This window comes from Hyperoodon ampullatus, assembly GCF_949752795.1.
Source record: "Hyperoodon ampullatus genome assembly, chromosome: 1".
Taxonomy (NCBI): Eukaryota; Metazoa; Chordata; class Mammalia; order Artiodactyla; family Ziphiidae; genus Hyperoodon; species Hyperoodon ampullatus.
In genome coordinates, this window is record NC_136914.1 from 45,296,512 (window position 1) to 45,324,191 (window position 27,680).

General features: G+C 38.4%; 1 protein-coding gene across 2 annotated transcripts in view; it reads right to left on the minus strand.

The window, feature by feature from the left end:
* PRKG2 (protein kinase cGMP-dependent 2) overlaps positions 1–25,722 on the minus strand; it is a gene marked incomplete at both ends in the record, with an annotated part of 88,977 nt that extends 63,255 nt beyond the window's left edge. Inside the window, 2 exons of one of the 2 annotated variants that reach the window (XM_079709426.1) lie at positions 3,158–3,324; positions 25,229–25,722. In XM_079709426.1, the coding sequence (XP_079565552.1) occupies positions 3,158–3,324; positions 25,229–25,689 (628 nt within the window). The remainder of the gene's footprint in view (positions 1–3,157; positions 3,325–25,228) is intronic. The other variant, XM_079709425.1, reaches the window with a different exon arrangement.
* Positions 25,723–27,680: the final 1,958 nt, after the last annotated feature.

Below are 27,680 nucleotides of genomic sequence, written 5' to 3' on the forward strand. Positions count from 1 at the left end.
ATACTCTTACCATACAATCCAGCAATTGTGCTCCTTAGTATTTATCCAAAGGTGCTGAAAACTTAGGTTTACACAAAAACCTGCACACAGATATTTATAGCAGCTTTATTCATAATTGTCAAAACTTGGAAATTACCAAGATGTCCTTCAGTGGGTAAATGGATAAACTGTGATACAACCAGACCATGAAATACTACTCAGTGCTAAAAAGAAATGAGATACTAAGCCATGAAAAGACGTGGAGGAACCTTAAATACATATTACTAAGTGAAAGAAGCCAATCTGAAAAGGCTAAATACTATATGATTCCAACTATGTAACATTCTGGAAAAGGGAAAACGACGGAGAAAATTAAAAGATTAATGGTTGCCAGCAGTTGGGGAGGAGATAAATAGGCAGAGCACAGAGGATTTTTAGGGCAGGGAAAATACTCTGCTTGATATTATAACGATGGATATATGTCATTATACACTTGTCGCAACCTAGAGGCTGTACAATACCAAGTATGGACATTGAGTGATTACGATGTGTCAATGTAGGTTCATCCTTGGTTTAAAAAAACTGTTCCTTGCTGGTGAGTGATGCTGATAACAGGAGAGGCTGTGGATGTGGGGAGGCAGGGGTATATGGGAAATCTCTATTCCGCCCTATCAATTTTGCTGTAAACTTAAAACTGCTCTAAAAATTAAAGTCATAAAAAAAGAAAAAGAAGAGTGCTTGACACCAATCTTTGGCTAAGCAGAGTTTGGGGGAAGGGACAGGCAACTTCCTCACCATGCTTCTGCCCTGGCAATTCTCTTCTCTTTTCCCTTCAAACAAATGCAAATAAAACCTTAGCTAATCAAAAGCATTTGCAAAAATGACCTATATTCTTAGAGGAAGAAAATGGTGGGGTTATTTCTCTTTCCCTTGAAGAACTGGTCTTTCCTCCTCCTAATTCATCACTAAGTAGCTCTGGGTCATCTCTGTCCACCCACTCATTCAATGCATCTGATATGAATACCTATGCTGTGCCAGGAACTAGCCCAGGTGAAAGAGAGACAGGGTACACAAAACAGAAAAGATATTTATCCTGTTAGAACTTATATTCTAGTAAGAAATAAATTGTTTTGGCTCTGAATCTTATATATTAGTTATGTAATTTAATAATTTCTCATTATAACTAAATTCTATTCCATCAAAACTACTTAGCTTCACTGTTGAGTTAGAATCATGGAACTTTATGCATTTCAAGTTTTTTTTCCAATTCGTTATGGCACATGGGACTTGAGCAACACTGACCTATTATATGGAATACCAAAAGTTTAAGCTAAGTATGCTTTTACTATTTGCTATTCTTGCTATATTTTATAAAGGGGAGATTTTGAAATAACAAACTAATTTGCTCCATCAATTAAATCACACAATTCAATTTTTAGATAACATCATAATTAATTCAAATAAGAAAGCATCCAATTTTCATTTCCATGTGTGCTATAGCCCTGACTTCAATAACTATATTGATACTGACTTCTGTTCAAACCCTTCTCTCCCCAAGCCTTTCATCAGAGTTGCTGGCAAAGAACAAGATGAGCTGACATGAGTTTCTCATCCTTCCTTGCAGGTTTCCAAATATTGGTTGGCTTAATGCCCTATCTTCTCTTGCCAGAATGTTCTAGTGTTGCTAATGTAGAAATGAAAGAGCCAAGAGAAAAGTTGAAAGAGGGGGAAATTGTTCTGGATCACCTGTCCCTAAAACTTGAAGGCTGGCTAAATTAAGACTGTAATTCACTTCTTGGGGAGAATAATTACTTGAGGATGACTATAGTTTTAAGGCCGTCTACAAAGACGTATGTGGCAAATAATACACTAATAATTATGCAACTGGCATGTTTAAAGAATCAAAATAGAGAAAACAATCTTTTATACACTGTCAATAGATGTGTATTAATTTGTTTGGATAGGCAACTTCTGCTCTACACCTAAGGCCTCAAGGAAACAAGAATCATAAAAGCATTGCTTACCTTTGTTTCTTAGTTTCTGTGATTCTTTTTACCCCTCTTGCTATACAAGGATTTGTCTAAAGTTGCAGGCCACTTACCAGAATGTAACCTCCCACAGGAATCATGTCTTATTCACCTGTGTCTCTCTCAGAACTCAGCACTGGGCTTTGGCTATAGTTGGCCATCAATAAAAAATTATAAAGTTTATAAAGCATTGCTTAGATCGTCAGGACCTACAGTGCAAAATAAAAGGCCACAGCACATCCCAGGTTACCACTACCTCTGAGCAAGCCAGTTAACTTTTCTCCCTAAAACTCAAAAATTGGGGGCAATTCAGAATTTGACAGGGCATTCAATAACCGTAAGCTCTGTTCAGATGATTTCTTGCTTCTATATCTAAAAAAAAATTGTTGAATTCCAGTATAAGATTTATGTGTTTGATAAGCATTTGAGAAATAAATCCTTTTCCTATCTAACCATTATAATCTACCCAGCATGGAAGCATATTCAAGGGATCATGTATGGAAGAAGCCATTTAAATGGTTCTAAAAACACCAGCTTTAACCTTAAGGCATTCCATTTGACTTATCTGTTGGTTAAATGTACCTAAATTGTCTTTTGAAATCATTGGTATATAATGAAAATATTTTACAAAGTCACAAAAATAATTGTTTTCTTTTCCATGGTACAACAATGTAAAAAGGTCAACACAAGCAGCAGTGTTTTGAATGCTCTGAAACACCTTCTTGCATATGTTGAGTGAGTGGCATTGTGATTAAAAGTATGGACTCTCTAATAAGATTGTTTACATTTGCATTCTACCTCCACCACTAATGAGCTGTGTGGCCTTGGGTAAGTCACTTAACCTCTCTGTGACACAGTCCACATAGTAACATGAAGATAGTAGCACTTTCCTAACAGAGTCGGTGAGTTGAAATGAGATCTTTCTATTAAGTTCTCAGTAGGATGCTGGACATATAGAAAGCATTCTGTAAATATTAAGTATTAGCAACATGACGATTAGATCAACAAGGTTACTATTTCATGAGCTCAATCTGTTATGTTTTCTACAAACAGAGCAACCAATTTTGCATTTTTATAAATGTTTGCAAAAAATCATTAAACTATAGGCAAATATTTATTATATGGTGACTGGAAAAATCTGTGAAGCCCACCTGCCAGTACAAAGATATGGTTTCCTGGTTCTCCTTGCTTAATAATGTAACTCCCTTGCTGGTAGTTTCTCCCATACATGCATTCCACCATGTCTTTGATCTGCTGAGGATCCAGTCTCTTCAGAAATTGATTTTTATTAAGGGCATCTGTAATGAGCTTCTTCTCACTGGTATAATGGAAAGAAGATGTTAGTTACAATTAGTGAAAACCATGATTTGCTGTTTAGAGTCACTTCATTTTTATTCTTGATATTACTACCTAAGTATTTACAACTTTTCCAGCAAGGAAAAAATTTTTTTCTAGCCCCACCAACACCTGACCCTTAGAACTACCATACTTTACTTGGAAATCCTTTGAAAACATTTTTGAATATTTTTTTCTGGTAATCATTATTAAATCTATTTTATCATCACTCCTAATTGTCATCATCACAAAGGTAGCATCCTTCAAGGTCCCTAGATGCAATACTAATGGACATATGATTTTCAGATGGGAAGCAGGTCTGGTTGGTAGGTAGAAGGTGTATCTAAGGGACTATAACACAGTATTCATTCACTGATGTATACACGCGTGCCTAATTCCTACGGTGCTAGTCATTCTATATCTTATTTAATCCTCACTACTATCCTGTGAGATGATTATTCTGACTTTATAGATAAGTAGACTAAAAGCTAAGAAGCAACTTATTCTCCCCTAGGATTTAAATCTAAGTCTGAAGTCTGTGCTGCTTCCATTCCATCTGTTGCTTCTTCTGAGGTGGAGAAGTCAGCTCCCTTGGGACTCATAAGGTTTGATCAGACATAGCAGGTGATGGTGATAGTTCAGGTTTGCCTATGTTTTGACTCTTAGTATGTCTAGACTAGACAGAACCTACATTTCCAACCTCCCAGCCTATTCACTCCCCAAATCACAAGCCCACTTGTTGGTAATCCTAGAACACTCCAGTTTCTTTTGGAAAAGAAGTAGCTCAAAATAATTGCCTAATTTGCATCAACTTAAATTTCTAATGTTCTAATTAGCATACTTTATATGTAGATATCATAGAATTACGAGCTGGATGAAAAGTTGCCTAAGTCAGAATCTTTGCACAATATATTTGCTTTCACTAAAATTCAGTGTGATTCTTTTAAAATATGGGTATTTTCCTGTATTTTTCATTCAAACTCTCTCCCATACATAGCTTTGCTGTTTAAAAACTTGTGATCTTTTCTGCACAGAAAGTGTTCAAGGGAATTCCCTGGTGGTCCAGTGGTTAGGATTCAGGACTCAGCGCTTTCACTGTTGGGGTCTGGGTTCGACTTCTGGTCGGGGAACTAAGATCCCACAAGCCAGGTGGTGCGGCTAAATTAAAAAATAATAATAAGAAGAAAGTTCTCAAACACAAGGTAAAAATTCATGGAATTACATACTTTATGATCCTATCTATCAAATCATTAGGCTTAATGAAAGAAACAGAACAAAGTCTTGTACAGAAATCCCTACTCCATCAACCTCAGAGCCATCTGAACTCTCTGGGTTCCTTGAGAACTTCCTTCCTCCTTCATCTAATCTATCACTATGTCTTGTCAATTCTCTTTGCAAAATATCACTGTTATCCATTTTAGTTTCCATTTTCAAGGGTCACCACATCCAAGAAAAAAATCTTAGGTCTGGATAATTTTAACAGCTTCCTTTTTGGGTTTTCAGCTTCCACCTCTTCCCCCTGCAGTCCATCCTATACCACACTATCAGATTCACATTGGTAAATTCATCTTGACTTCACCCTGATCTCATTCTTCCTTCATCCACTAAAACCAACAATTCATTCAATTAAGATATACCGAAAAAATACTTTTGCAAGATATTCTTCTCAAGGGTAGAACTGTGAACAATATCATAAAAGTTCCAGATTTCACAAGTCTTTCATGCTAGTGTAACATTCCAGCAAGAGTTTCCTCAATGCCCACATAATCCAATTTCCCAAAATATGTTCCAAGAATCACTGTTCCTTTATAATCAAAAGTTTGCTGAGTTTAAACAATTTTGGAAATTCAGCATGCACAGTTTAAAGGTTCAAAGAAATCTTGCAGTAAACAAATCTGTTTAAACCAATGTTTCCCAAACCTCAGTGTCTTCTTTATTTATTTCTTTTTTTTTGGCTTAACTTCTATTAACATTCCATGGAAGTATTATCAAAACCCTTTTGCCACAGAAGGCAATCAACTTCCCACAGTCTGGTATTCCCCATTTCCCACCATATGCCTCCACTCTATCCATCTAACACTTACTCTCTAACACAAATCCTTTGTTACAGATAGACTGGTCTCCTCATTGTCTCCTATGCTTGCCAGCTTTACCTTCAGCCTTGGCCATGTTTTCTCCTGAATTTAGCTTCTTCTCCTACCCAAACATTAGACATCTACCAAGAAACCCCTTATGACCTACTCAACCCTGCCTGGATACTGTAGCTCACACAGTCCTTCTGTTCTACCCTAAACTCCTAGAGTACTCGTTTTCATGTCCATCCAACTCACCAAATTTATCAAGCAAATACTTAAGACATAAAAATTAGTAAAGCATGGCCCATAGCCTCAAAGAGTTCCCAGATCCTCTTAATTTAGTTTAGTCCATAAACACATTGTAATATTCTATTAGAAAAGAGTTCTTGGTACTTCCCTGGTGTCACAGTGGTTAAGAATCCACCTGCCAGTGCAGGGGACACGGGTTTGAGCCCTGGTCTGGGAAGATCCCACATGCCGTGGAACAACTAAGCCCATGCACCACAACTACTGAGCCTGCACTTAGAGCCCGCGAGCCACAACTACTGAGCCCACATGCCACAACTACTGAAGCCCGCATGCCTAGAGTCTCTCTGCAACAATAGAAGTCACCACAATGAGAAGCCCGCACACCACAACGACACTCGCCACAACTAGAGAAAAGCCCATGTGCAGCAATGAAGACCCAACTCAGCCAAATAAATAAATAAATAAATTTATAACAAAAAAAGGAAGAAAGAAAGAAAAGAGTTCTCTCTATGAGGTTTTCTCCAAACTAAATCATAAATACTTAGAGGAGTGGGTCTTGTCTGGAATTTTCTGTTTACAAAGCCGCACACAGCAGTGATTAAGAGTATGAAGTTTGCAACTTCTCCTATAACTATGATATAGGCCAGCTATTATAAGCACAACTCTCCCTGCTCACACAAAACAAGTATAAAAGTTGATTAAAATCTATATTTACAAATCTGTTTGACAGCATTGGAGACCTATCAACTTAGCAACAGCTTGATGAATGATGATCAGCAAGAGAACATGAATTTGACATTCACCTCTGCTTTTTCCTTCAAGGCATTTATTGATTTGTAGGCAGCATTAAGCAGAGTTTTGGCAGTCTCAAAGGGTTGGGAAGACACAAGTCAGTGTTCAAGACACACCATGAAAGAGGATCCTGGTAAACACTCAGAATTTCAGATGGGACATCTAAAGGGCTGTAAACTAGAAGTAAAGACTAACAAAAAACAGGCAAAAAGAGCCCCAAACCAACTTTGAAACTATTCCTATTTTGGCTAAAATTATTTGCCCCTACTTAACTGCCTGTGAGAAGCAAAGATGAATCTTTTCTGTAGGCTGTTCACAAAATCTAGGACTCAAATTTTCTCTATGATTTTTCCATAATCAGTATCTGGCATGATATCAAAATCTACCAGGCATATCAGGAGAAAAGATCAAATGACTGAAGACCAAGAGAAAAAAAAAATAGAAACAGACCCACAGTAGATTTAAAAAATTGTATGTATCAAGCACAAACTTTAGTACAACTAAAATAGGTTTAAGAAAATCAAAGATAAAATGGAAAATGTCAACAGAGAACATGATCCTTTTTAAAAATCAAGTAGATATTCTAGAATTGAAACATACAATATCTGAAGCTTGGACCTCAATAGATGGGTTTAATATCTGATAAGACACAGCTGAAAATGATTACAAACTGAATATGGGCAGGTAGAATGTATCCAGATAGAAGACTGGAGAAGATCTAGGATAGAAAATAGAACAATAAAAACAAAAACAAAACAAAACACAGGAGACATATATGACATGATAGAGAAGTTGAGCATATATATAATCTGGACCTCCAAAGAAAGGGAAAGAATTGGTCTGAAACAATACATGAAGGTATCATATTCAAGAATTTTCTTAAATCAATGAAAATGTATCAAGCCATAGTCAATAAACTCCAAACAAAATATACACATTAAAAAATATTTAGTCCCAAAAAAAAAAAAAAAAAAAAAATTTAGTCCCATCATAGTCAAATTCTTAGAAACCAAATACAAAAAGAAAAATCTATGAAGCAGCTGGAGAAAACAGACATATTACCTTCAAACGACCAACAACAGGACTGACTTACTCTTCAACAGAAATAATGGAAACCAGAAGACAGTGGAATATCTTCAAAGTGCTTCAGAGTGCCTATTCCAATATCTTTACCCAGTGAAAACAGCCTTCAAAAATGAGAGCAAAATGAATATATTTTCAAAATGTTATTCCATTGGCAACAGACTTAACAGAGAAGGAAAGTGATCCTGGATGGAAACTAGTAGATGTTAGAAGAAAGAAAGAATGGGAAAAGTAAATATGTGGGTGACTAAAGGAAACTCATCTTTATAAAAGAGTAATAATAATATCTTGTAGAGTTTGAAATATGTGATAAACAAAATGTATGAAAACAAACAGCCAAAACTGCATGGTCAGTAAATGGAGTTAGTTAACATAATTTAAAAGCACTAATCTATATTGGAAATTGAACAAGTTAAGGATGCATGTTACAATTTAGGGTAACCCCTACAAGATTAGACATAGAATGTTTAACTAGAAGAGAAAATGGAATAATAATATGTACTTAATTAATTCAAGAAAATGGAAAGAAAATAGAGAAAAAGAAACCAAAGAAATGAAACAAATAAGAAACAAGTAGGAAGATGTTAACGTTAAACCCAAATATTTTGTATTTACATTAAATATAAATGTAATAAATACCCCAATTAAAAGACCAGATTGTCAGACTGATAAAATAAATAAATAAAAAAGAAAATACCAAGTATATGTTGCTTATAAGAGGTATGCCTTAAAGATAATGATATAGAAAAGTTCAAAGTAAAAAGGCAGAAAAAGATATACTATGTAAACACCAATTACAGGCATATCTCAGAGATATTTTGGGTTCAGTTCCAGATCCCAACAATACAGCAAATATTATAATAAAGTGAGTCACACAAATTTTTTGGTTTCTCAGGTTATGTTTACACTATACTGTAGACTATTAAGTGTGCAATAGCATTATGTCTAAAAAGCAATGTACACACCTTAATTAAAAAATACTTTTTTGCTAAAAAATGCTAACCATCGTCTGAGCCTTCAGCAAGTCATAGTAGTAACATCAAAGATCACTGATCACAGATCACCATAACAAATACAGTAAAAATGGAAAATGTTTAAAATATTGTGAGAATTACAAAAACATGACACAAAGACATGAAGTGAGAAATGCTGTCAAAAAAATGGGGTGCCTATAGATCTGCTGGACACAGGGTTACCACAAACCTTCAATTTGTAAAAAATGCAATATCTTAAAGTGAAGTAAAGTGAAGCCCAACAAAACAGGTATGCCTGTAGAAAGAAAAATTTCCTTGATACAGGAAAGTAGGCTTTAAAGAAAGACATTATTTCTAGAAATGAAGAGGAATATTTTATATTGATATGTTCAGGAAAATACATATATTCTAAATGTGTATCCATCTAGTTAGATACCATCAACTTGACAAAAAAACAACTGACAAAATTAAAAGAAGAAATAGACAAATCCACAATCACTTTGAGAGATTTAAAACATCTCTCTAAGAAATAATAGAATAAGCAGACAAAAATTAGTTAGAAGATAGAAGATCTAAACTCTTGATTATCAAACTTTACTTAATCTCTTGACCTAATAGCTATTTTAAAGGTTGTATTCAACCAATTCGGAATACACATTCTTTTCAAGTACACATGGAACCTTCACGAAAACTGACCTTATGGGGACTGTAAATCAAACCTAACAAATTTCACAGGATTGCATAATACAGAGTATATTCTTTGAAAACAATAGAAGCTAAAAATTTAAGCTAGAAATCAATAAAAAATCAGTAACAAAAATAATCAGAAAATCCTCAAATGTTTGAGAACTGAGTAATATATTTCTGAACAGGTCATTGATCAAAGAAAGATTAAATCATAGGGAAGTCAGATAATATTTTGAAATAAATGATAAAAATGTGATTATCAAAACTTGTGGGATGCAGTTAAATCAATACTAAGAGGAAAACTTACAGTATTAAATAGATACATCACAAAAGAAAACAGATTAAAAATGAATGACTAAGTGTCTATCTCAAAGAGCTAGAAAAAGAAAAGCAATTGAGCTCAAAAAAGGGAAAAGGAAATAACAAAATAGAAACAGATAACACAGAAAGAAAAAAGTACAATGAAGAGGATCAAGAGAGCCCAAAATAGGTTATTTGAAGAGTCAAATAGAACTGAAAAATTCATGGTAAATGGGAGGGTGGGGAGAAAGGATAATTACCAGTGTTGGAAATGAGAAAAGGGACATCACTATAGATATTATAGATAGGAAAAATGAGTGGACAGTATGAATAACTATTTTAAAAATTTAGATTAAATGAAAATTTCCTAGAAAAATATGCATACCCAATCTTATATAAGAAAAAAATAGAAAATTGGATTAGCAATACAGAAATAAAAAATAAAAACTATCCCACAAAGAAAATTCTAGACCCAGGTGACATTACCATTAAGTTTTCCAGACATTTAAGGAAAAAATGATTAATCTTACATAATCTTTTCCAGAAAATAGAAAAAGAAAATTTCCCAACTTATTTTATAGTGTCAGAATAGCCTAATAACAAAAACCCATATTACAAGAAAGAAAAATTAAAGGTTAATATTCCTAATGAAGATAGGTACAAAAGTCAAAAACAAGTCTAGACCAGATTGAAAATTAATGTAATTAACCACATGAAAAGAATAAAGGAGAAAAATACATAGCAAAATCTTACTGTATGAGGAAAAAGTATTCGATAAAATTAAACACCTGTATATGAGTTTTAAATTTTTAAAAAACCACTTAGTTAATTAGAAATAGAAGGGAATTTCCTTAATCTGATAAAAAATCTATAAAACAAAACAAAAACAGAAAGTATCACATCACATGTGTAATATTGAAAGCTTTCCTCCAGATATCAGAAATGGGACACTTCAATTCCACCCTGAATAAAAAGTCTGAGCAAACTTAATAAATTGAGAAAAAAAGAAACAAAAGGGAAAAAATATATCAAGGATATAAACACAGTAAAAGAAGAAATAAAATTGTCATTCTTTCCAAAAGACATGGTTATGTAAATTGAAAACTCAAAAGAATGGACAGGGTAAAATCATCAAAATTAATAGGTGATTTCAATAATCTCACTGGATTCAAGGTCAGTAAACAAACTCAATCGTATTTCTATATCTCAGTATCAAAGTGAAAATGCTAATTTTTAAATGACATCATTTTAAAAAGATCAAAAATATCAACTATATAAGATTATATACAACAAAAATGTGTAAAATCTCTACAAACAATATTACAAAATATTAAGAGAAATGAAAGAATAGCTAAATAAATGGAGGCATATAGCAGAGTCATGAATGAGAAGACAATTTTTTAATGATGTCAATTCTATTCAAATTGATCAGGTTCAATGAAATCTCAATCGACATTCTAAAAAAATTTTTATGAAAATTGACAAGCTAATTCTAAAATTCTTACAATCATAAGAAAGCCCAAGAATAGCCATCACAACATTGAAGAACAATAACAAAACTAGAAGACTTAAGGTAATGGATATCAAGAATTATTATTGGGAATTCCCCGGCAGTCCAGTGGTTAGGACTCTGTGCTTTCACTGCCGAGGGCCTGGGTTCAATCCCTGGTTGGGGAACTAAGATCCCACAAGCTGCATGGTGTGGCCAAAAAATATATATATTATTAATCAAAATAATTGAGAGACTATACTCTTGGCACAAGGAGGCACAAAAAAGATCTTTGGACCTGAATAGAAAGAACCAAAACCCACCTAAACATATATAGATACTTGATTTATGACAACGGTTGTACTACAGAGCTACAGAGGGAAAGCAGACATCAATGGAAAACACATAAATTAAAAAGTGTTCACCCTGTTAATTATCAAGGAAAAGAAAGTCAAAACCACAATGCGATACCACAACGTAAACATACCCACCAGAATGGCGAAAATGAAAAAGACTGACAGTGCTAAATGCTGGTGAGGATGGAAAGTAGCAATACTCATACACTGTTGGTGGGGGGTATATATTTGTCCAGCCATTTTGGAAAACTATTTGGCAATCTATATTAAATGTGAACTTAGGGACTCCCTGGTGGCACAGTGGTTGGGAATCCACCTGCCAATGCAGGGGACATGGGTTCAATCCCTGGTCTGGGAAGATCCCACATGCCATGGAGCAACTTAAGCCCGTGTGTCCCAACTATTGAGCCTGTGCTCTACAGCCCGCGAGCCACAACTACTGAGGCCACGTGCCACAACTACTGAAGCCCACGTGCATAGAGGCCGTGCTCCACAACAAGAGAAGCCACCGCAATGAGAAGCCCGCTCACCATAACAAAGAGTAGCCCCCACTCGCCGCAACTAGAGAAAGCCCGTGCGCAGCAACGAAGACCCCATGCAGCCAAAAATAAATAAATAAAAAACAAATAAATTTATAAAACCAAAATGTGAACTTAAATAAAATGTACCACCCAGCAATTCCATTCCTAGTTATATACCTATCATAAATCATATATAAATCAAAAGTGCAAAAATGTTCATGGCAGCATTATTCAAAATTGCTAAACACCAGAATCAACCAAATGTCCATCAACAGTAGAACTGATAAGTTGTAGCGTAATCACAACAAACACTATAGAGCAACGATAATTAATGAACCATCGCCACACACAATATCATAAATGACTCTCACTATATAAACTAAAGGAGCCAGAGTCCGTAGAGTCCATACTCTATAATTCCACTAACATAAAGTTCAAAAATAGGCATAGTAATCTATGATAATACTAGTGCAGATAGTGGCTACCTTCGAAGTAGATAATGGATAGGGATTGGAAGGGAGCAGAAGGGGCTTCTGAGGTGCTGGTGAGGTTCTATTTCCTGATCTGTTTGGTGGTTACATGGGCGTGTTCACTTTATGATTTGTTCACGTCAATAAAAAATTCATTTAAAAAATAAAATGTGTACATAGCTTTGGAGGCAGAAGATCCTAGGTTCAAATCCCAGCTCTGCCACTTCCTAGCTGTGTGATCTTAACCTTTCTGAACCTCAGATTTCTTCTTTGTGAATAGAGCTTAGTAATCATACCTGCATCGTAAGGATACTATGCACATGAACTCAGATAAGGTGCTAATATATGTCTAATAAATGGCAGTGATAGTAGTAGTTGGCAATAGTAGTGGTTATGGTATGCTTTTTGTGGGGAAGGGTGGGATGTGAAAAGTTCTAGAAACCACGAAGAAAGAAAGAGGCACTGCCAAGACTCTCTGCTTAGTTCAAAGTTCCTCCAATAGGGTTGGATCTCGAATTTATGTACATCAGTGGCAGTGTGCCATAATCCTTTTACACCCCTTACTTACATAATCAATATTCACTGAAGCAATAAATTCCTGTCCTCTAAGTTGCTTCAGGAAGTTTAATTTGTCAAAGTCCACTGACAGTTCTTGTTAAGCTGGGCCCTCAATCTTCCTTCTCTGGCCCTGTTTACTAGAAGCCTGTGTTCTCACTGTTTGTTTTTGTCAGGTCAGACAAAGCATGTGTCTTGCAAACTTCTTTGCACAAGGCTCAGTGCCAAGCAGGGACCAGCGGCCTCCACCTACTTTCTTATCTGTCAAGAATTTCTTGTGAGCACAAAGACCAAGGCAACTTTACTTGTGTGGCATATCATAGTATAATTATATATACAAATAGGAAGTATATTAGAAGGCATATTTGTCGAGGGCCCAAGATCTAAAGCTGGGATGCCAGGGTCTGATTCCTAATTTTGCCACTTACGAACAGTGGAACTCTGGGCAAGTCACTTAATCTCAAGTTTTCTCAGCTATAAAATGACAATAAACACAGTCCACAGGTCATAGGATTTCTATGAGAATTAAGTTAGCTAACAATACTGAGCACTAAGAACATGGCCTGGCACATAAAATATATTACAGAAGGAATAGCTGTACTAATATATGTCAGCAAATTACCAGCAACTTTAAAATCTTCGAGTTAAAATAGCTCTAAAAACGCTATACTTGCGAACCACCACTATTTATTAAGGGAGACTCCTTCACAATGTGAGTAAAACTCCTGACAATCCAGGTCCCCCACCTGGCCAGCCTCCCCATGCTCGGGGTACCCCAGGCCCACTGAACTGCTTGTAGGTCCCCAAATGTGCCAGGCCGCTTGGTCTCCCAGACATCCATTCCTCCTCAAAACCCAGCTCAATGTCGGCTCATCTATGGAGGTGTCCCTGATCCCACCAAGCACAGGATGCTCCCTCCCTCCTTTGTACACCCATCTCTTAGAATATCAATCACACAAGACTGCAGTACATTTTGATTTCCCCAAAGAGACCAAGATCTTCAAGGGTGACAACACTTTCTTCATCCTCTTACCTAAAATCAGAATTGCACCTGGCACAAAATAGGGACTTAACAAAATTAATACTAAAGGACATTCAAGTTCTTTCTCCTAGTTTAAAAATCCTGGGTACAGAAACAAGAGTGGAGGTGAGAAATGTCCATCACCCACTAAACAGGCACGGAAAATAAGCAAGATAAACATCTATTTACTTCTCCCCCAAATTTTTTGAGTAATAAACCAGCAAGAAAAAAATAGCTAATAAATGCACACGTTTATAATTTGAGAAACCAGCATGAAAAGATGAGGTCATTCCATGAATAATGAGAAAATGAGCATGACTTTGTCCTGTCAACTCTCTTACCCTAATGCCCACGTAATTAAGTACAGTTGTAATTGAATCATGTTTACTGTTACTTCATGCTTACAACAAACATTTCTCTCTCCCTTTCTTAAATGTGTGCAGATGATCCAATTTCAGGGACCATCAAAGAACAGAGCTTAATAATGAAATGTTGAAAACCAAAACATATAAGGAAGTTAATCTGACACACTCAGTGATATGCATAATCAACATTGCGCTGCATGGTAATTAGGTAGAAATGGTTAATAGTTCTCTTAGATGTCTGTAATGAGCATTGCTCTTAGAGTGTCAAACTGAATATTTCTAGAGTCAGCTGCAGGGAAGCCTGTTCCTATAACAAAATAGTTCTCAATTGTCACTGCACATTAGAATCATCAAGGGACCTTCTGTAAATCCTGATACCCAGGGCCTTTACCTCAAACCAACTTAATCAGACTCCCTCAGGGTCGTACCAGGACATCAATATTTTTTAATACTTCCCTGGTGATTACAATGTGCACTTAAGCTTAAGAATTACAGCTGTAAACAAGAAAACACAAGGGAGTTTGAAGTTGTTCATTCCCTCTATTTTCCCACAGCACTGGGAACAAGTCTCCATTGAAGGCTCAACAAGCAATCAATCAATTACTATTAAGTAATTAATGGCTGATTAATTAACAATAATCAATTGATGTTCATTTGTCACAAGACTTTGCTGTATCTTATTCTCCTTTACAAGATAACCAATAAGAGAAAAAAAAATAAGAAAAGAGAAAATCATCACTGTACCTCCTTCCAGCATCCTATGTGGAAACTGAAACAGCCTGGCACTTAGAGGCATGCTGTCAAATCAGCCCCAGGACTTTTTTTTTTTTCAATTGTGGTAAAATGCACAACATAAACTGTACCATCTTAACTACTGTTAAGTGCACAGCTCAGTGACATTAAGTATATTCCCATTATTTTGCACCTATCGCCACCACCCATCTCCAGAACTTTTCTAAACTTCCCAAACTAAAACTCTGTACCCATTAAACAATAATTCCCCATTCCCTGCTCCTCCCAGCCCCTGGAAACTTCCATTCTATTTGATGTGTCTAGAAATCTGATTGCTCTAGGTACCTAATATAAAGTGGAATAATTTGAGTCTGACTTATTTCACTTAGCATAAAGTCATCAAGATTCATTCATATTGTACCATGAAAAAGGAAGGGCTTTCCCTCCTTTTTAAGTCTGAATAGTATCTCATTGTATGTATATACTGCATTTTATTTACCCATTCATCCATCAGTGAGTATTTGCATCTTGTGAATATGCTATGAATATGCATGTACAAGACTCTGGGCTTTTTATATATGGCTTTACATATCTAGCATGGCCAGATTCTTAGTCAGAGAATCTCATACCAGAGATGCAAAAGGGCCAGTATGGTGTGCAGAATTCTAAGATGGCCCCACTGTCTCTACCCATCTGGTGTCAGGCTCTTATACAATCCCCTCCCCCTGAGTGGAGATGGAACCTGGGACTTGCTCCTTGACAACACAATATAGCAACTGTGATGGGAGGGTCACCCAGCGTATGTTATATAAGACTTCATCTTAGCCTACAGTAAAGAGATTCTCCAGCTGGCCCTGAGGCAGTAAACAGCCATGTTGTGAGAGGGCCCCTGTCATATGAGGGGGACATATGACAGGGAACTCTGGGCAGACCTCTAGGAGCTGACAGCAGCCCCTGGCTGACAGCCAGCAAGAAAATGGGGACCTCAGTCCTACCACCACAAGGAACTGAATTCTGCCAACAATCACTTGATCTTAGAGGAGGACCTCTTCCACTAGAAAGTTCTAGAAAGGAACACAGCCGGTTGACACCTTGACTGCAGCCTGCTGAAACCTTGAGCAGATTATCTAAATAGCCTCACCCAGACTCCTGACCCACAGAAATGCCGAGATAAAAAATATGCATTGTCTCGAGCTGCTAAGTTTGTGGTAACTTGTTATCCAACAATAGCAAACTAACACACCTGGGTTTCCCTGAGTTTCTGGTTCCAAGGACTATCAAGTAGTATCTTCTCCTGCTCACTTTTTACCTCCTTTTTTCTCACCTCATCTGGAGAGAAGAGACTGGAAGCTACAGATCTTTCTTTCCTTCATATTTCTCAGAGCTTGATTTGTAAACCCCAAAAAGACTAAGAAAGTTGATGCTTGGAATTTACTAATTCAAATTAATTTGTCATGACAAACAAACACTCCTGGAATGATTCAAAGGAAATTGGGGATTCTTGCCCCTAGATCTCAAAAACAAAAACAAAAACCTGTCAAACAAGACTGCACTGAAAAATCTACAACTCACCAATGTGTCTAAGGAAAGTCTGCATGGAGGAGAGCAAATTATCTTAATTTTGAAGATAATTTTGAGATTTTGAAGAACGAAATCAGGTTTAGTTAAAGGATCATTACAACAAATATATCTTTCACACAGAAGGTATTTCCAGAGTCTAAAAACTGAAAAGCTTTTCCTTGGCTTTAGATTTTTTCCCCCTTCTTGAGAAGCAGTTTAAACCCTAGAAAAAGTCAGGTGATGAGCTGAGCTGCTCAGGCTTTGCAAAGAAAGGGGAGGCTCCCTGGAAACTGACTGCACTGGCAGAGGTCAGTGATGATGCTTCCCTCTGATTGGACAAGCAAGGAGAAAAGGTCACTGTCTTCTCAACCATACTGTTTCTACTACACTCTTTCCCGGGAATCTAGCAAGGAAATGGGCAGTGTCCAGAAAGGCATGAAATGTGTGTGAGGGAAAAAATGGGTCAGGAACGAGTAATCCACTTCAGAGGACACTTAAAAGCCATAAGTAAGGAGAGCTGGAGGCTCTGCCCAGGCTCTCAGGACAGCTGTTCAAAGCCAGCCCTGCTATATTCACCTGGAGTAACTTACTTAGAGGCAGCAGATCCACAAGCTGCTATAAATATCCCATAAAGTAGTAAGAGAGCAGGCAAAATATAATAAGTGTAGGTTTCAGAGTTGTTCCGATTAAGTGGCAACTGTCTTGGGATCTAGGTGAGGTTGCCCAGCTTTAGGCACTACTGATGACCACCATGGGCTAGTTACTTACTCTTGGTAAGCTGCATACAATAATATTCACCCGGTAGGTTTGTTATGAAAATAAATGAGATAACTCAGTGTCTGGCCTATACTAGGTACTAGAAATTGGTACTGATGGCCCTTGACTAGTCTGATGCTGAGAGAGGAGGAAAATTAGGAGCAAACAAAATAAACATATAAGTGAAAGGAATGGGGGAGAGGAGACAGAAAGAACTACAGAAAAGAAAGGAAAGAAAACAAAACTAAAGAATTCAATACTCGATAAACATTTGTTGAACTGAATGTATTCATCTGAAGGCATAAAGGGAATGTTTCTAGCCAAGGCTATGGGGTCAAAAATGGCTGTGGGGCTTCCCTGGTGGCTCAGTGGTTGAGAATCCGCCTGCTGATGTGGGGGACGCGGGTTCGTGCCCTGGTCCAGGAAGATCCCACATGCCGCGGAGCGGCTGGGCCCGTGAGCCATGGCCGCTGAGCCTGCGCGTCCGGAGCCTGTGCTCCACAAGGGGAGAGGCCACAACAGTGAGAGGCCCGCGTACTGCAAAAAAAAAAAAAAAAAAAGGCTGTGGCTATTGTGCAGTAGTATAAAAACATCACAGAACATGCTGTAACTCAGGAACGCCGACCACCAGGCAAGGGAAGGGTGGTTCCGAGTCAGCTGGGAACTTAAAATGAGCACTTCAATTTTTGATTTTCACAACGATTAGTCCTTGGGTCCTGAGTGTTTTCTGAGGCTTAATTACACATTTTTCCTAACACCTAGCAACTGACAGACTGGAAGATGTGAGGATAAAGTGAGAAGGAACAGAGGGCGACTATAAACCAAGCAGAGGGTAATTTGAGAGGCTGAGAGAGGGCTTAGGTGGGGTGCAGAGTGAGGAGAGCCCAGGTCCTTTGGCTTCTAGAGAGAAAGAAGAAAAGGCAGGAAGAAAAGGAAGCCCTGGGCGCTCGCTGGGTGCCAGGACTCGGAAAATCTGCCAAAATCTATCTCACTTCTCTGAGGTGTCAAGGCAGCTGCCACTGAATTCTAGGCAGGTTCTTCAATTCCTCCGCGCTCCTAACCTCTCCTTTTTCTGAAGTTTAACAGCACTGCCTATCCCCTCTACATCCCTCACCAACCCCAAGGGGGAGCCATTCACTTTGCAGGCTGCTCCGGCTCTAAGAGTCGTGCACACAACGGTAGAGAACACACTTCTCACATCAGGCAGACTCACACTGGAAACCTGGCTCAGTAGAGGACCTTGAGCAAACTGTTGAATGCCTCTGAGCTTTCGTTTCACCTTTGGTCCAAGGTTAAAGTAACACCTACCTCACTAGGCAAGTCTCCATGAGATAATACACAGAAAACAACAGACGCCCAGCAGTTGCCCAAACACTTGATTTTCTCACCCCATCCCTGAGTAGCCAGCTCTGATCTGGATGTCTAAATGAACGTTATTGCTATAAAACATTCTGATTTCAAACATCCTAACAACAATAGCAGGGAACTGTTTGTAACCATATGAAAAAAAAATTAGAAACGTATCTATTTCTAATTATTTAATTTTTTACAAGGCTTCCCAACTAAAATATGAAGAATCCTCCTCTAATTTTCATTTTGGTATAGTGGGATATTGCAGTTGTTACAACAGACTTTTTATTGACGTATACTTGGTTTAAACATTGTGTTAGTTTCAGGTATACAGCAAAGTGATTCAGTTATATATATGTATTCTTTTTCAGATTATTTTCCATTATAGGTTATTACAAGATAATGAATACAGTTCCCAGTGCTATACTGTCAGTTCTTATTTAGAACAGACTTTAGGTAGCAGATTTCTTGGTTTTGAATCCCGGTTCCTATATTAAAAGCTGTGTAACCTTAGGCAAGTTATTTAATTCTGTAAGCCTCAGTTTCTTCATATATAAAATGATACATAATCACATCTATTATGATGGTGATAATAATATCTATTTCATGCGTCTGTTGTGAGGATTAAATAATCCAATATTTGTGAAGCACTCAGAGTGGTGCCTGGCACATCATTAGCGATGTATAAATGTTGTTATTACTATTATCATTATCTTTCCATGCAAACACTTCTGCTCAGTAAAAGAGCTGTATTTCTATAATGCACATTGAAATGCTCGGCACTGCTTTAGAAAGGAAGAACTCAGCACTGCTTTAGAAAGGAAGAACAAATAATAACAAACACACTCTTTCTTCCTGGCTGTTTTTCCACATCTTGTTTAAATGCGTTACTCACTAGCATCTTCAACTTTTACCTATTCTGCTCCTGGGGTGCGAGTGACAAATGAGACCCATTGTCCTTCCTAAAACTAGAGTCAACATCTGAAGTCAGATGGCAAGTCTTTGTTTTACCTCTCCTTTTCAAAGAAGAACAATAGTTTCAGATGATAGTTAAGGCGTTCTCAGTGAAAGGAAGTCATACCAGCGACTTGCCAGATGTCTCTGATTAATTTGCCTGTGTTCCACCAGACATTCTGCACGAGCTCATAATTTTGTTCTGCTGGTGCTGAAGTTTGTTAAGCAATGTCTACATCAACAGAAAATTTAATTTCAGTAAAAGGTCTGACCTCTGCAGGCATGGTTGTCTTGGTGCTCAAGGCAGGTCAGACATGGACAGAAATGAGATCTGAGCTCTTTCTCACCCACCTTTGCCACTGATATTCAGTTCTCAGCCCTGAGAAGCTCTGTACCTGTTTCAGAACCCATTCGTGCCCCTCCATATATATCAGTCTGTACCATCAGATGGATCAAATCCATTCTCTGTGTCCTTTTCACACAGGCCTGAGCTCTGAGGATCTAGCACTTGGTGAATATTAATGAAATGGGTAAACTCTGCTCAACTCTGCTTGGAAGAAGCGGGGAAGCAGCATTGTTCGTCCTACCAATCAATACAGTGTATCAAAATAAAGCAGACTGGTGCCCAAATGAACCTGACTTGAGCCCTTTGATCTTTGTGGGTTAAGAACACTAGTATAGGTAGATAGGGTCGGGGACCCCCAGAGGAAGAGAACCAGACATATCTTTCTTGACATAAGAGAAGCCATTTTAGGCCTAAGCCATTTTGTGATCTAAGTCTGGCCACAATGCTTGCTCTTGATCAGGCCAGAAAATAACCATATTGGAGACAATAAATCAGTTGTAAAGACTCCCAGTTCTGTTTCAAAGGTAAAGATCAGTCTGAAGCATATTCTTGAGCTATTCTGCAGGATCCAAAACTCCCTCAAGCACTCAACCACCCGATTAACTGGAACCTAAGGAATGATCATGCTGACCTTTATTGATTTCAGTCAACTAGAGCCAGGACTCTGTCAATCTTTGCCCCATTTCTACACTGAATTCTCCTCCATGAATATGCATACATTGCCCAAGCCCCTTCATAAATATGCATGCACCCTTAGCTTAAAACTTTCCCAATTTTGCTGTTCAGGGACATACTGCTTTGGGAAATATCTTCGGTGTTCTCTTTACTTGCTGCAAGTAATAAATCCTTCCTTCTCCTGCTCTTTGGTTTGGTAGTGTCTTTTGGCTTGACACCTACCCAGAGGCAAATCCAGTCTTTGCACAACCGTTTTTGGGATGGTAGAGGGAAAGAACTGGTTTCAAAGTCAATCTTGGGTTCTATTCTTAGCTCTGCCACTTACCATGGCCTATTCTGCAACTCCCCTGCACCTGTTTCCTCACTTCTCCAATAGGGGAGAAGCATGAAACAATCTCTAAGGTTCTTCCAGCTCTAAAGTCTTCTGATAGTTCTTGTAATAGATTTAAATCAGAGATCAGAGTATTTGATATACTGGAATGCTCTGACTCATCATGATTTATGATAATTCAGAAAGGCTGAGTACCTATAAAAAAATGGGCTACATGCCCACATGGTTATATGCTTCTGAAGATCTAAAATGGTCAGTGGGCACAAAGCCAAGTCCCTACAAAAGGCTATGATAGACTGCAGGTTCCATTCAGCTGAAGAGGGATTCCACATTGTGCCCACCTCAATCTGACAGGCTTATTTTAATTTTCTGTGACATTGTCCTAATACCGAACACAGGTCTTATTTTGTCTGTAAGTTCTCTCAAACTTCACTACAGTCACAATTCCCACCTCAAAAGACAGCGGTTACAGTCAAAACCACATAATCTAGAACTGCAGTATCCAATACAGTGGCCATTAGACACATGTGGCTATTTAATTTTAAAATAACTTGAAATTAAAAATTCAGTTCCTCAGTGGCACTAGTCACATTTCCAGTGCTCAACAGCTACATTCTGCTGTTGGCTACCATATCAGACAACACAGATTATAGGACATTTCCATCATTGCAGAAAATTATCTTGAACAGCACTGAGTTATTCTAGAACCTGATCTTAAAAAGTAGCCCCTTGGGGCTTCCCTGGTGGCGCAGTGGTTGAGAGTCCGCCTGCCGATGCAGGGGACACAGGTTTGTGCCCCGGTCCGGGAAGATCCCACATGCCGCGGAGCGGCTGGGCCCGTGAGCCATGGCCGCTGAGCCTGTGAGTCCGGAGCCTGTGCTCCGCAACGGGAGAGGCCACAACAGTGAGAGGCCCGCGTAACGCAAAAAAAAAAAAAAGTAGCCCCTTGAATTTTGCAAGAGACAAATTAAAAGAGTTCTCCAATGCCATTAGAGCATATAAGTTCCTCCAGATAAAGCAGGGAGGTGCAACTATACTATTTAAGCTCCCCCTTCCTACCTTACAAGTACACTTGCTGGGTACAAGACAACAAAGATGGCATGAGTGGGCTGCCTGGCAGTTGCTGAGGTTCACTTGCCATTTACAATACATCTGAGCACAGGGGCCTCAGCAAACTCACAGAGTGAGGTGGCATGGGTTTGAGAGTCTCTCATGAATTACCGAATCTGAATCCTCAAATTCGAAATCTATCATCCCCCCAAATGTTATTCTCTGGTTTCTCTCAGTACTTCACATCTCCCCCACGCTGTTGATTGCAGGAGGGCTGGAATCTCCCCCTACTTTCTTGCTCATTGTTAAATACTCATCAGAGACATCCTGTTAGACAAAAAGACTAAAAAACCATTCAATGACTTTCTGATCCAGTGTGGAAGGGGAACCTGATCCAAAATGTAGTTGACACGTATTAGTAAAAACAAATTTATTCATAAAGTCAGCCAGGAAACTTTATAAAGTTCAACAAATAAATCATGAGAACCTAAAACTAAATGAAGGCTCCATTTTGACTGCTATCTTAAATTCTCTAATATCTAACAGGAACTGCTTGGAAAAGTAGCCAAACCAATGGACACTGTCCATCATCCTTTTATCAGTGAATGGTGCTCTCATCTTTTCTAATGTTCTAACTTCCAGAAAGTTTTTTCTTACAAAATTTTTGATAGACTGTATAAAGACTGTATATAAAGACTGTATAAAATTTATATTTGGATAAATTATCCAAACTTTACTTACAGACTTTCTCTAAAACTGGAACTATTTGAAAATGGAAAATGAATTGTAATATTGAGCACTTTCAAAGAACTGGACATTTTTAAATCTCTGAATTGATGTTAGCTATCTGCGTTTAGCCACTTATTCCAGACTTAAGGGGAAAGACATTTTGTAAGGGAAATTGCAGGGAAAATTCAGGTACAAATGTCTGCAAGGGGAAATAAGACATAAACCCGTCAATGACAAAAGAGTGGTTCCCATATTCTAATTAATTTTTCAATTTAGAACCAAAAGGCTCTATGAAAGCATAAAGGGATTATGAAGGCATAAATAATCTAATTTGGTCTCTTTAGGATTTAATCATTAAGGCATCAGTTATCCCATTTCTTCATCATATCCCCAACACAAACTTATACCCACTGGGCCTGCCTTTATGATGGATGAGGGGAATCACTGCTCATCCTTATTCATCCATCCTTATAAGGGCTATAATGTCTTTCCTCTCCTGTGTCCCATTCACTACAGACAGGTGGTTTGGCCCCAAAACTAACTGTGCTTAGCTATTGATTTCCTTTACCTCGTTATAATAGAGCTAATAAAAAATACAGAAGAATGTACTTATCTTGGATTGTTCTGTTACCTAACACCAGGAGAATAGTGTTTTGCCTCAAGACAGGCATAAGTCTTTGGAAAAAATAATTGAAAATAATCTTCATTCAAGAGGAGAAATCTGGTGGAATATGTAGGAAGAGGGTCAAAGAAGATGAATTACTATTAAATTCTCTCGCACTTCTCCTAGATATATAAGCACATTGTTATTGAAAGAATTTTTGTGGGTAAATAATATATTGTCTTATGTATACATATATAGTATGCATAACATATGTATGTGTATAGTACATAGAGAGAATGCATAATACAATTATTATATGTGCATATATCTCTTATACATCAAAAGAGAACACTATGATGTTCAATTTTTGAAAAACAAGCATAAGTTTGTAAGCAACATTTATAATTTCTGAATTCACACCATTGAAAATAAGTAATTATTATTTTTGCAATGGGAATAGATAAGACCTTTCTAAGCCAACTAATAAATAAACTCTTGGCTTAAAAAAAGTCTTCTGAACTCTAACGTCAATCAGATTCTTTCAACCACAGAGTATTATGCGTTTATAATCCGGCATGACTTGTTTCCTTAACAAACATTTATTGCTCATTCACTATGTGCCAAGCACTGTCAACAAATTGATGAATTAAACCTCCCTTTATAATCCTGTTATCAAAATTAATCATTTATTTGTTTAAGTCAGATGTTTTATCTTGATTTATATTATTTATGTATGTGAATAAATTAAAGTTGTTTTAATTTCACAAATCTTGGATTTTGCAAGAAGGATCCAGGCTCAGCCAAGACATTATCAAGGCAAAAGATCTAATTTCAACTAATAAATATTTACTCATTTAAAAATAGTGCAGAAAGGAGACCCTAACTCATAATGTTTCTAATCGATCTTTCCTGGTTAGGAAATTCAAACTTGAGCCAGAAAAGAAACGTACCCATACACACACACACACACACACACACACACACACACACAAGAATACTGTGGGAAATATTTACATGTTCTTTTAAAAATCCTTATTTTTAAAATTAATTCTAGCTTTTAATTGTTCCCTCTGCCTGAAGTAAGTGTCCTTTCTACCTAGTCTATCCTCCTTTTTCTCCTTTGGGTCTCAGTTAAAGGTCACCTCCTCAACCAGGTCTCCATGACAATCCCAATTCTGTCCCCTCCTTGACCTTCTCTCCCCCTTAATCCCAGACACCACCCACTCTACTGTCAGTTTTATCATTTCATTAATCTTAATTAATAATTACACAATGTTTACTTGTTTCCATGTATACTATCTTCCCACAGGAACTGCTCTGTGTCTATTTATTCACTGATATATACTTAGCATCTAACACAGTGGCTGGGAGAAGGCAGTGCTTAACTAAAACTGTGGGATGAATGAATGAATGTACCCCCCTCAGAGGCATCAGCTTATCCCTTTTTCATGATACCTGCAGACTAAGTGCTAAGAAGTGGCTTTTGCTATACATATTCATAATTCAGCATGATTTGTGTACACCATTAAGTCTACTTCTTTGGAAGAGAGAAGAGCAGACTTCCTACAACCACCTCTGCACTCCCCTAGGGTTTTCAGGATAACAGAAATGACTTTTGTAAACTCGGTTCCTCAGTTATGCAAATCACAATTCAAAGTCCAGGTAAAGCAGAGTCCTGCTTTAAAGAGAAGTTCTACTTAAAGGGAGACCCTGTTGCAAAACAAAACCCTTTCAGAAGCCCCTCTATTCCCAAAATCTGAAAGGGTTCATATGCGCTTCTCCATTGAGGAGACTCAATAAATAGCGTTCTAATGTTTCATAATATTTAAGGCCACCTGAGTCCAAAAGCGGGTGGGAACTTACCTGGAGTCCTTTCTGACTCTCGCTTTCTCAAAGGAAAATTCGGGGGGTTTGTTGAGGTCATAGGTTCGGGTGGTGGGCTCAGCAGACACACCAGCCTTCGCTCCCCTCCTGCTATGGAGGGAGACCAATCCCGAGGTCTTGCGGTGGACCTCAAGAGGCACTTTATCCGGAGACGCCTGACGCGGGCTTCCTCCCTGCATGTGTACCACATCCTGAAGCTTGTTCAGCTGGATGCACTTGTTCTGGAGCTCCTCCGTGAGCTCTGCAATGGCCACAGTCTGCTTGGACAGCTGCTCCCGTAGCTCCTTCAAATGGTACTCCCGCTCCTGGATCTCGGCATCCTTCCTCCTCAGCTCTCTCTCCAGCTCTGTCACCTTGCTCCGGAGGGCACTGGTAGTGAGGTTCCCGGAGTGGCCATCTGGATTCTTGGAATGTTTGGGTTTCACGGAACCATTTCCCATTTTGCTCAAGGACCTAAGAGAGGGCAGAGAATTGGGGATTCCCTAGTGGAGTTTCACTTCCCAACCGCCACCGCCGCCCCTCTCAATCCGCTCTGTTTCATAAAGAGAAACACAGCGCTCATGGCGTTTTGGTAACCAATAAATTCCCCCACGCTTCCAGAAGGAAAGCTATGGATTGATTCCCTTTGTCCCTCAATGAGGAGGAGCTGGCACTTGGTTTCGTTCTTCCCCATCCCTTTGCTGGCCCAAGCATCCCACATAATAAGCATTTTGCACAAACGGCCTGCGTTACCTGCTCTTCTCTTTGGTTGTTCTCTCCGGACAGCTGTCAAAAGCATCACAACAAAACTGCGATTCGGATGTCAGCATGGCAAAGATAAAACACCAAGAGCAGCTACCGCTGCTAGCAGAGGCTTGTTAATGTCACAACTCTCACAGCTCCCTGAGTGGCTACACTAAGAAACCTCCCCCTGGTTTAGAAAATAACACATCTGCACTTCGGGAGGAGGAGGCACAGTTGGTGTTGCTGTATTAGCACTTTTCTCCAGCCGTGTGTGCCTATTAAGTTTGGCTTTTCTGACAACGCTGGCTGTTGCAAACTTCTGGATGGCAGTTACCATAAGGTAAAACAGAGGCATGGGGGTTCTTCTACATCCTTTACTTTATATCCTAAAGCCAAGATTGTCCAAAAAATGTCAACCTATGGTACAATGCTCTATTATTTTCCTGTAAAGAATATCCTCAGTGTAGGCCCCAAAGTAGTTACTAATCCAGTGAGTCTCAGGATATAATAGGCAGACTGGGGATTATGAGGCATGATTTTAGTTGATTCAAAAATGTTTTTTAGGGGTTTCCCTGGCACAGTGGTTAAGAATCTGCCTGCCAGGGCTTCCCTGGTGGTGCAGTGGTTGAGAGTCCGCCTGCCGATGCAGGGGACACGGGTTCTTTCTCCGGTCTGGGAGGATCCCACGTGCCACGGAGTGGCTGGGCCCGTGACCCATGGCCGTTGAGCCTGCGCGTACGGAGCCTGTGCTCCGCAGTGGGAGAGGCCACAGCAGTGAGAGGCCCGCGTACAGCAAGGAAAAAAAAAAAGAATCTGCCTGTGAATGCAGGGGACACGGGTTCGAGCCCTGGTCCGGGAAGATCCCACATGCCGCGGAGCAACTAAGCCCGTACGCCACAGCTACTGAGCTTGCGCTCTAGAGCCCGCGAGCCACAACTACTGAAGCCCGCGCGCCTAAAGCCCATGCTCCGCAGCAAGAGAAGCCACCACAATGAGAAGCCCGCGCACCGCAATGAAGAGTGGCCCCTGCTCACTGCAACTAGAGAAAGCACACAGGCAGCAACAAAGACCCAACACAGCCATAAATAAATAAATAAACAAACAAATAAATAAATAAAATTTATTTTTTTTAAAATGTTTTTTAGTTCAATAGCTATGTATTTAACATTCATTAGAAATATAAATAATTGGCACCACAAAATTTTGAGGTTCAGTAAGATAGTTTGATTTACTGAGTCAATTCAGTGAAAATAGAAAAGAAATCATCTGCAGTTAATACGCACATACGAGCAAAATCAAAAAGAACTTGAAAGGCTGAAGTTTGGAAAATACTGCTTTGATTAATTATCATAAGGTTTAAGTCTTTTTAAGCTAGCTACTTAAATTTCATACCTTTGCACGTGTAATTTTTGACAGCCATAACCCAAGAAACTTGTAAACTAAGTTTGAATGACCACTTATTATCTAATAAGAGATAGATGGAAGTTTGAAGTTATAAATCTCACACATTCTTGGCCCTCTTTCTCCCCAAATTTCAAACTCCGAGAGAAATAAAAGCTTAGACTGATTTCACTAGCTCTACCGGAATCATCATGAATCTTTACAACAAAGACAAAGACATAAACAGCCTCTAAGTTTCAAACTGATGCAACCAAATAGTCAATGCAGGTCACCTAAGATGGATGGTAGAAACAGAAAATAAATGCAC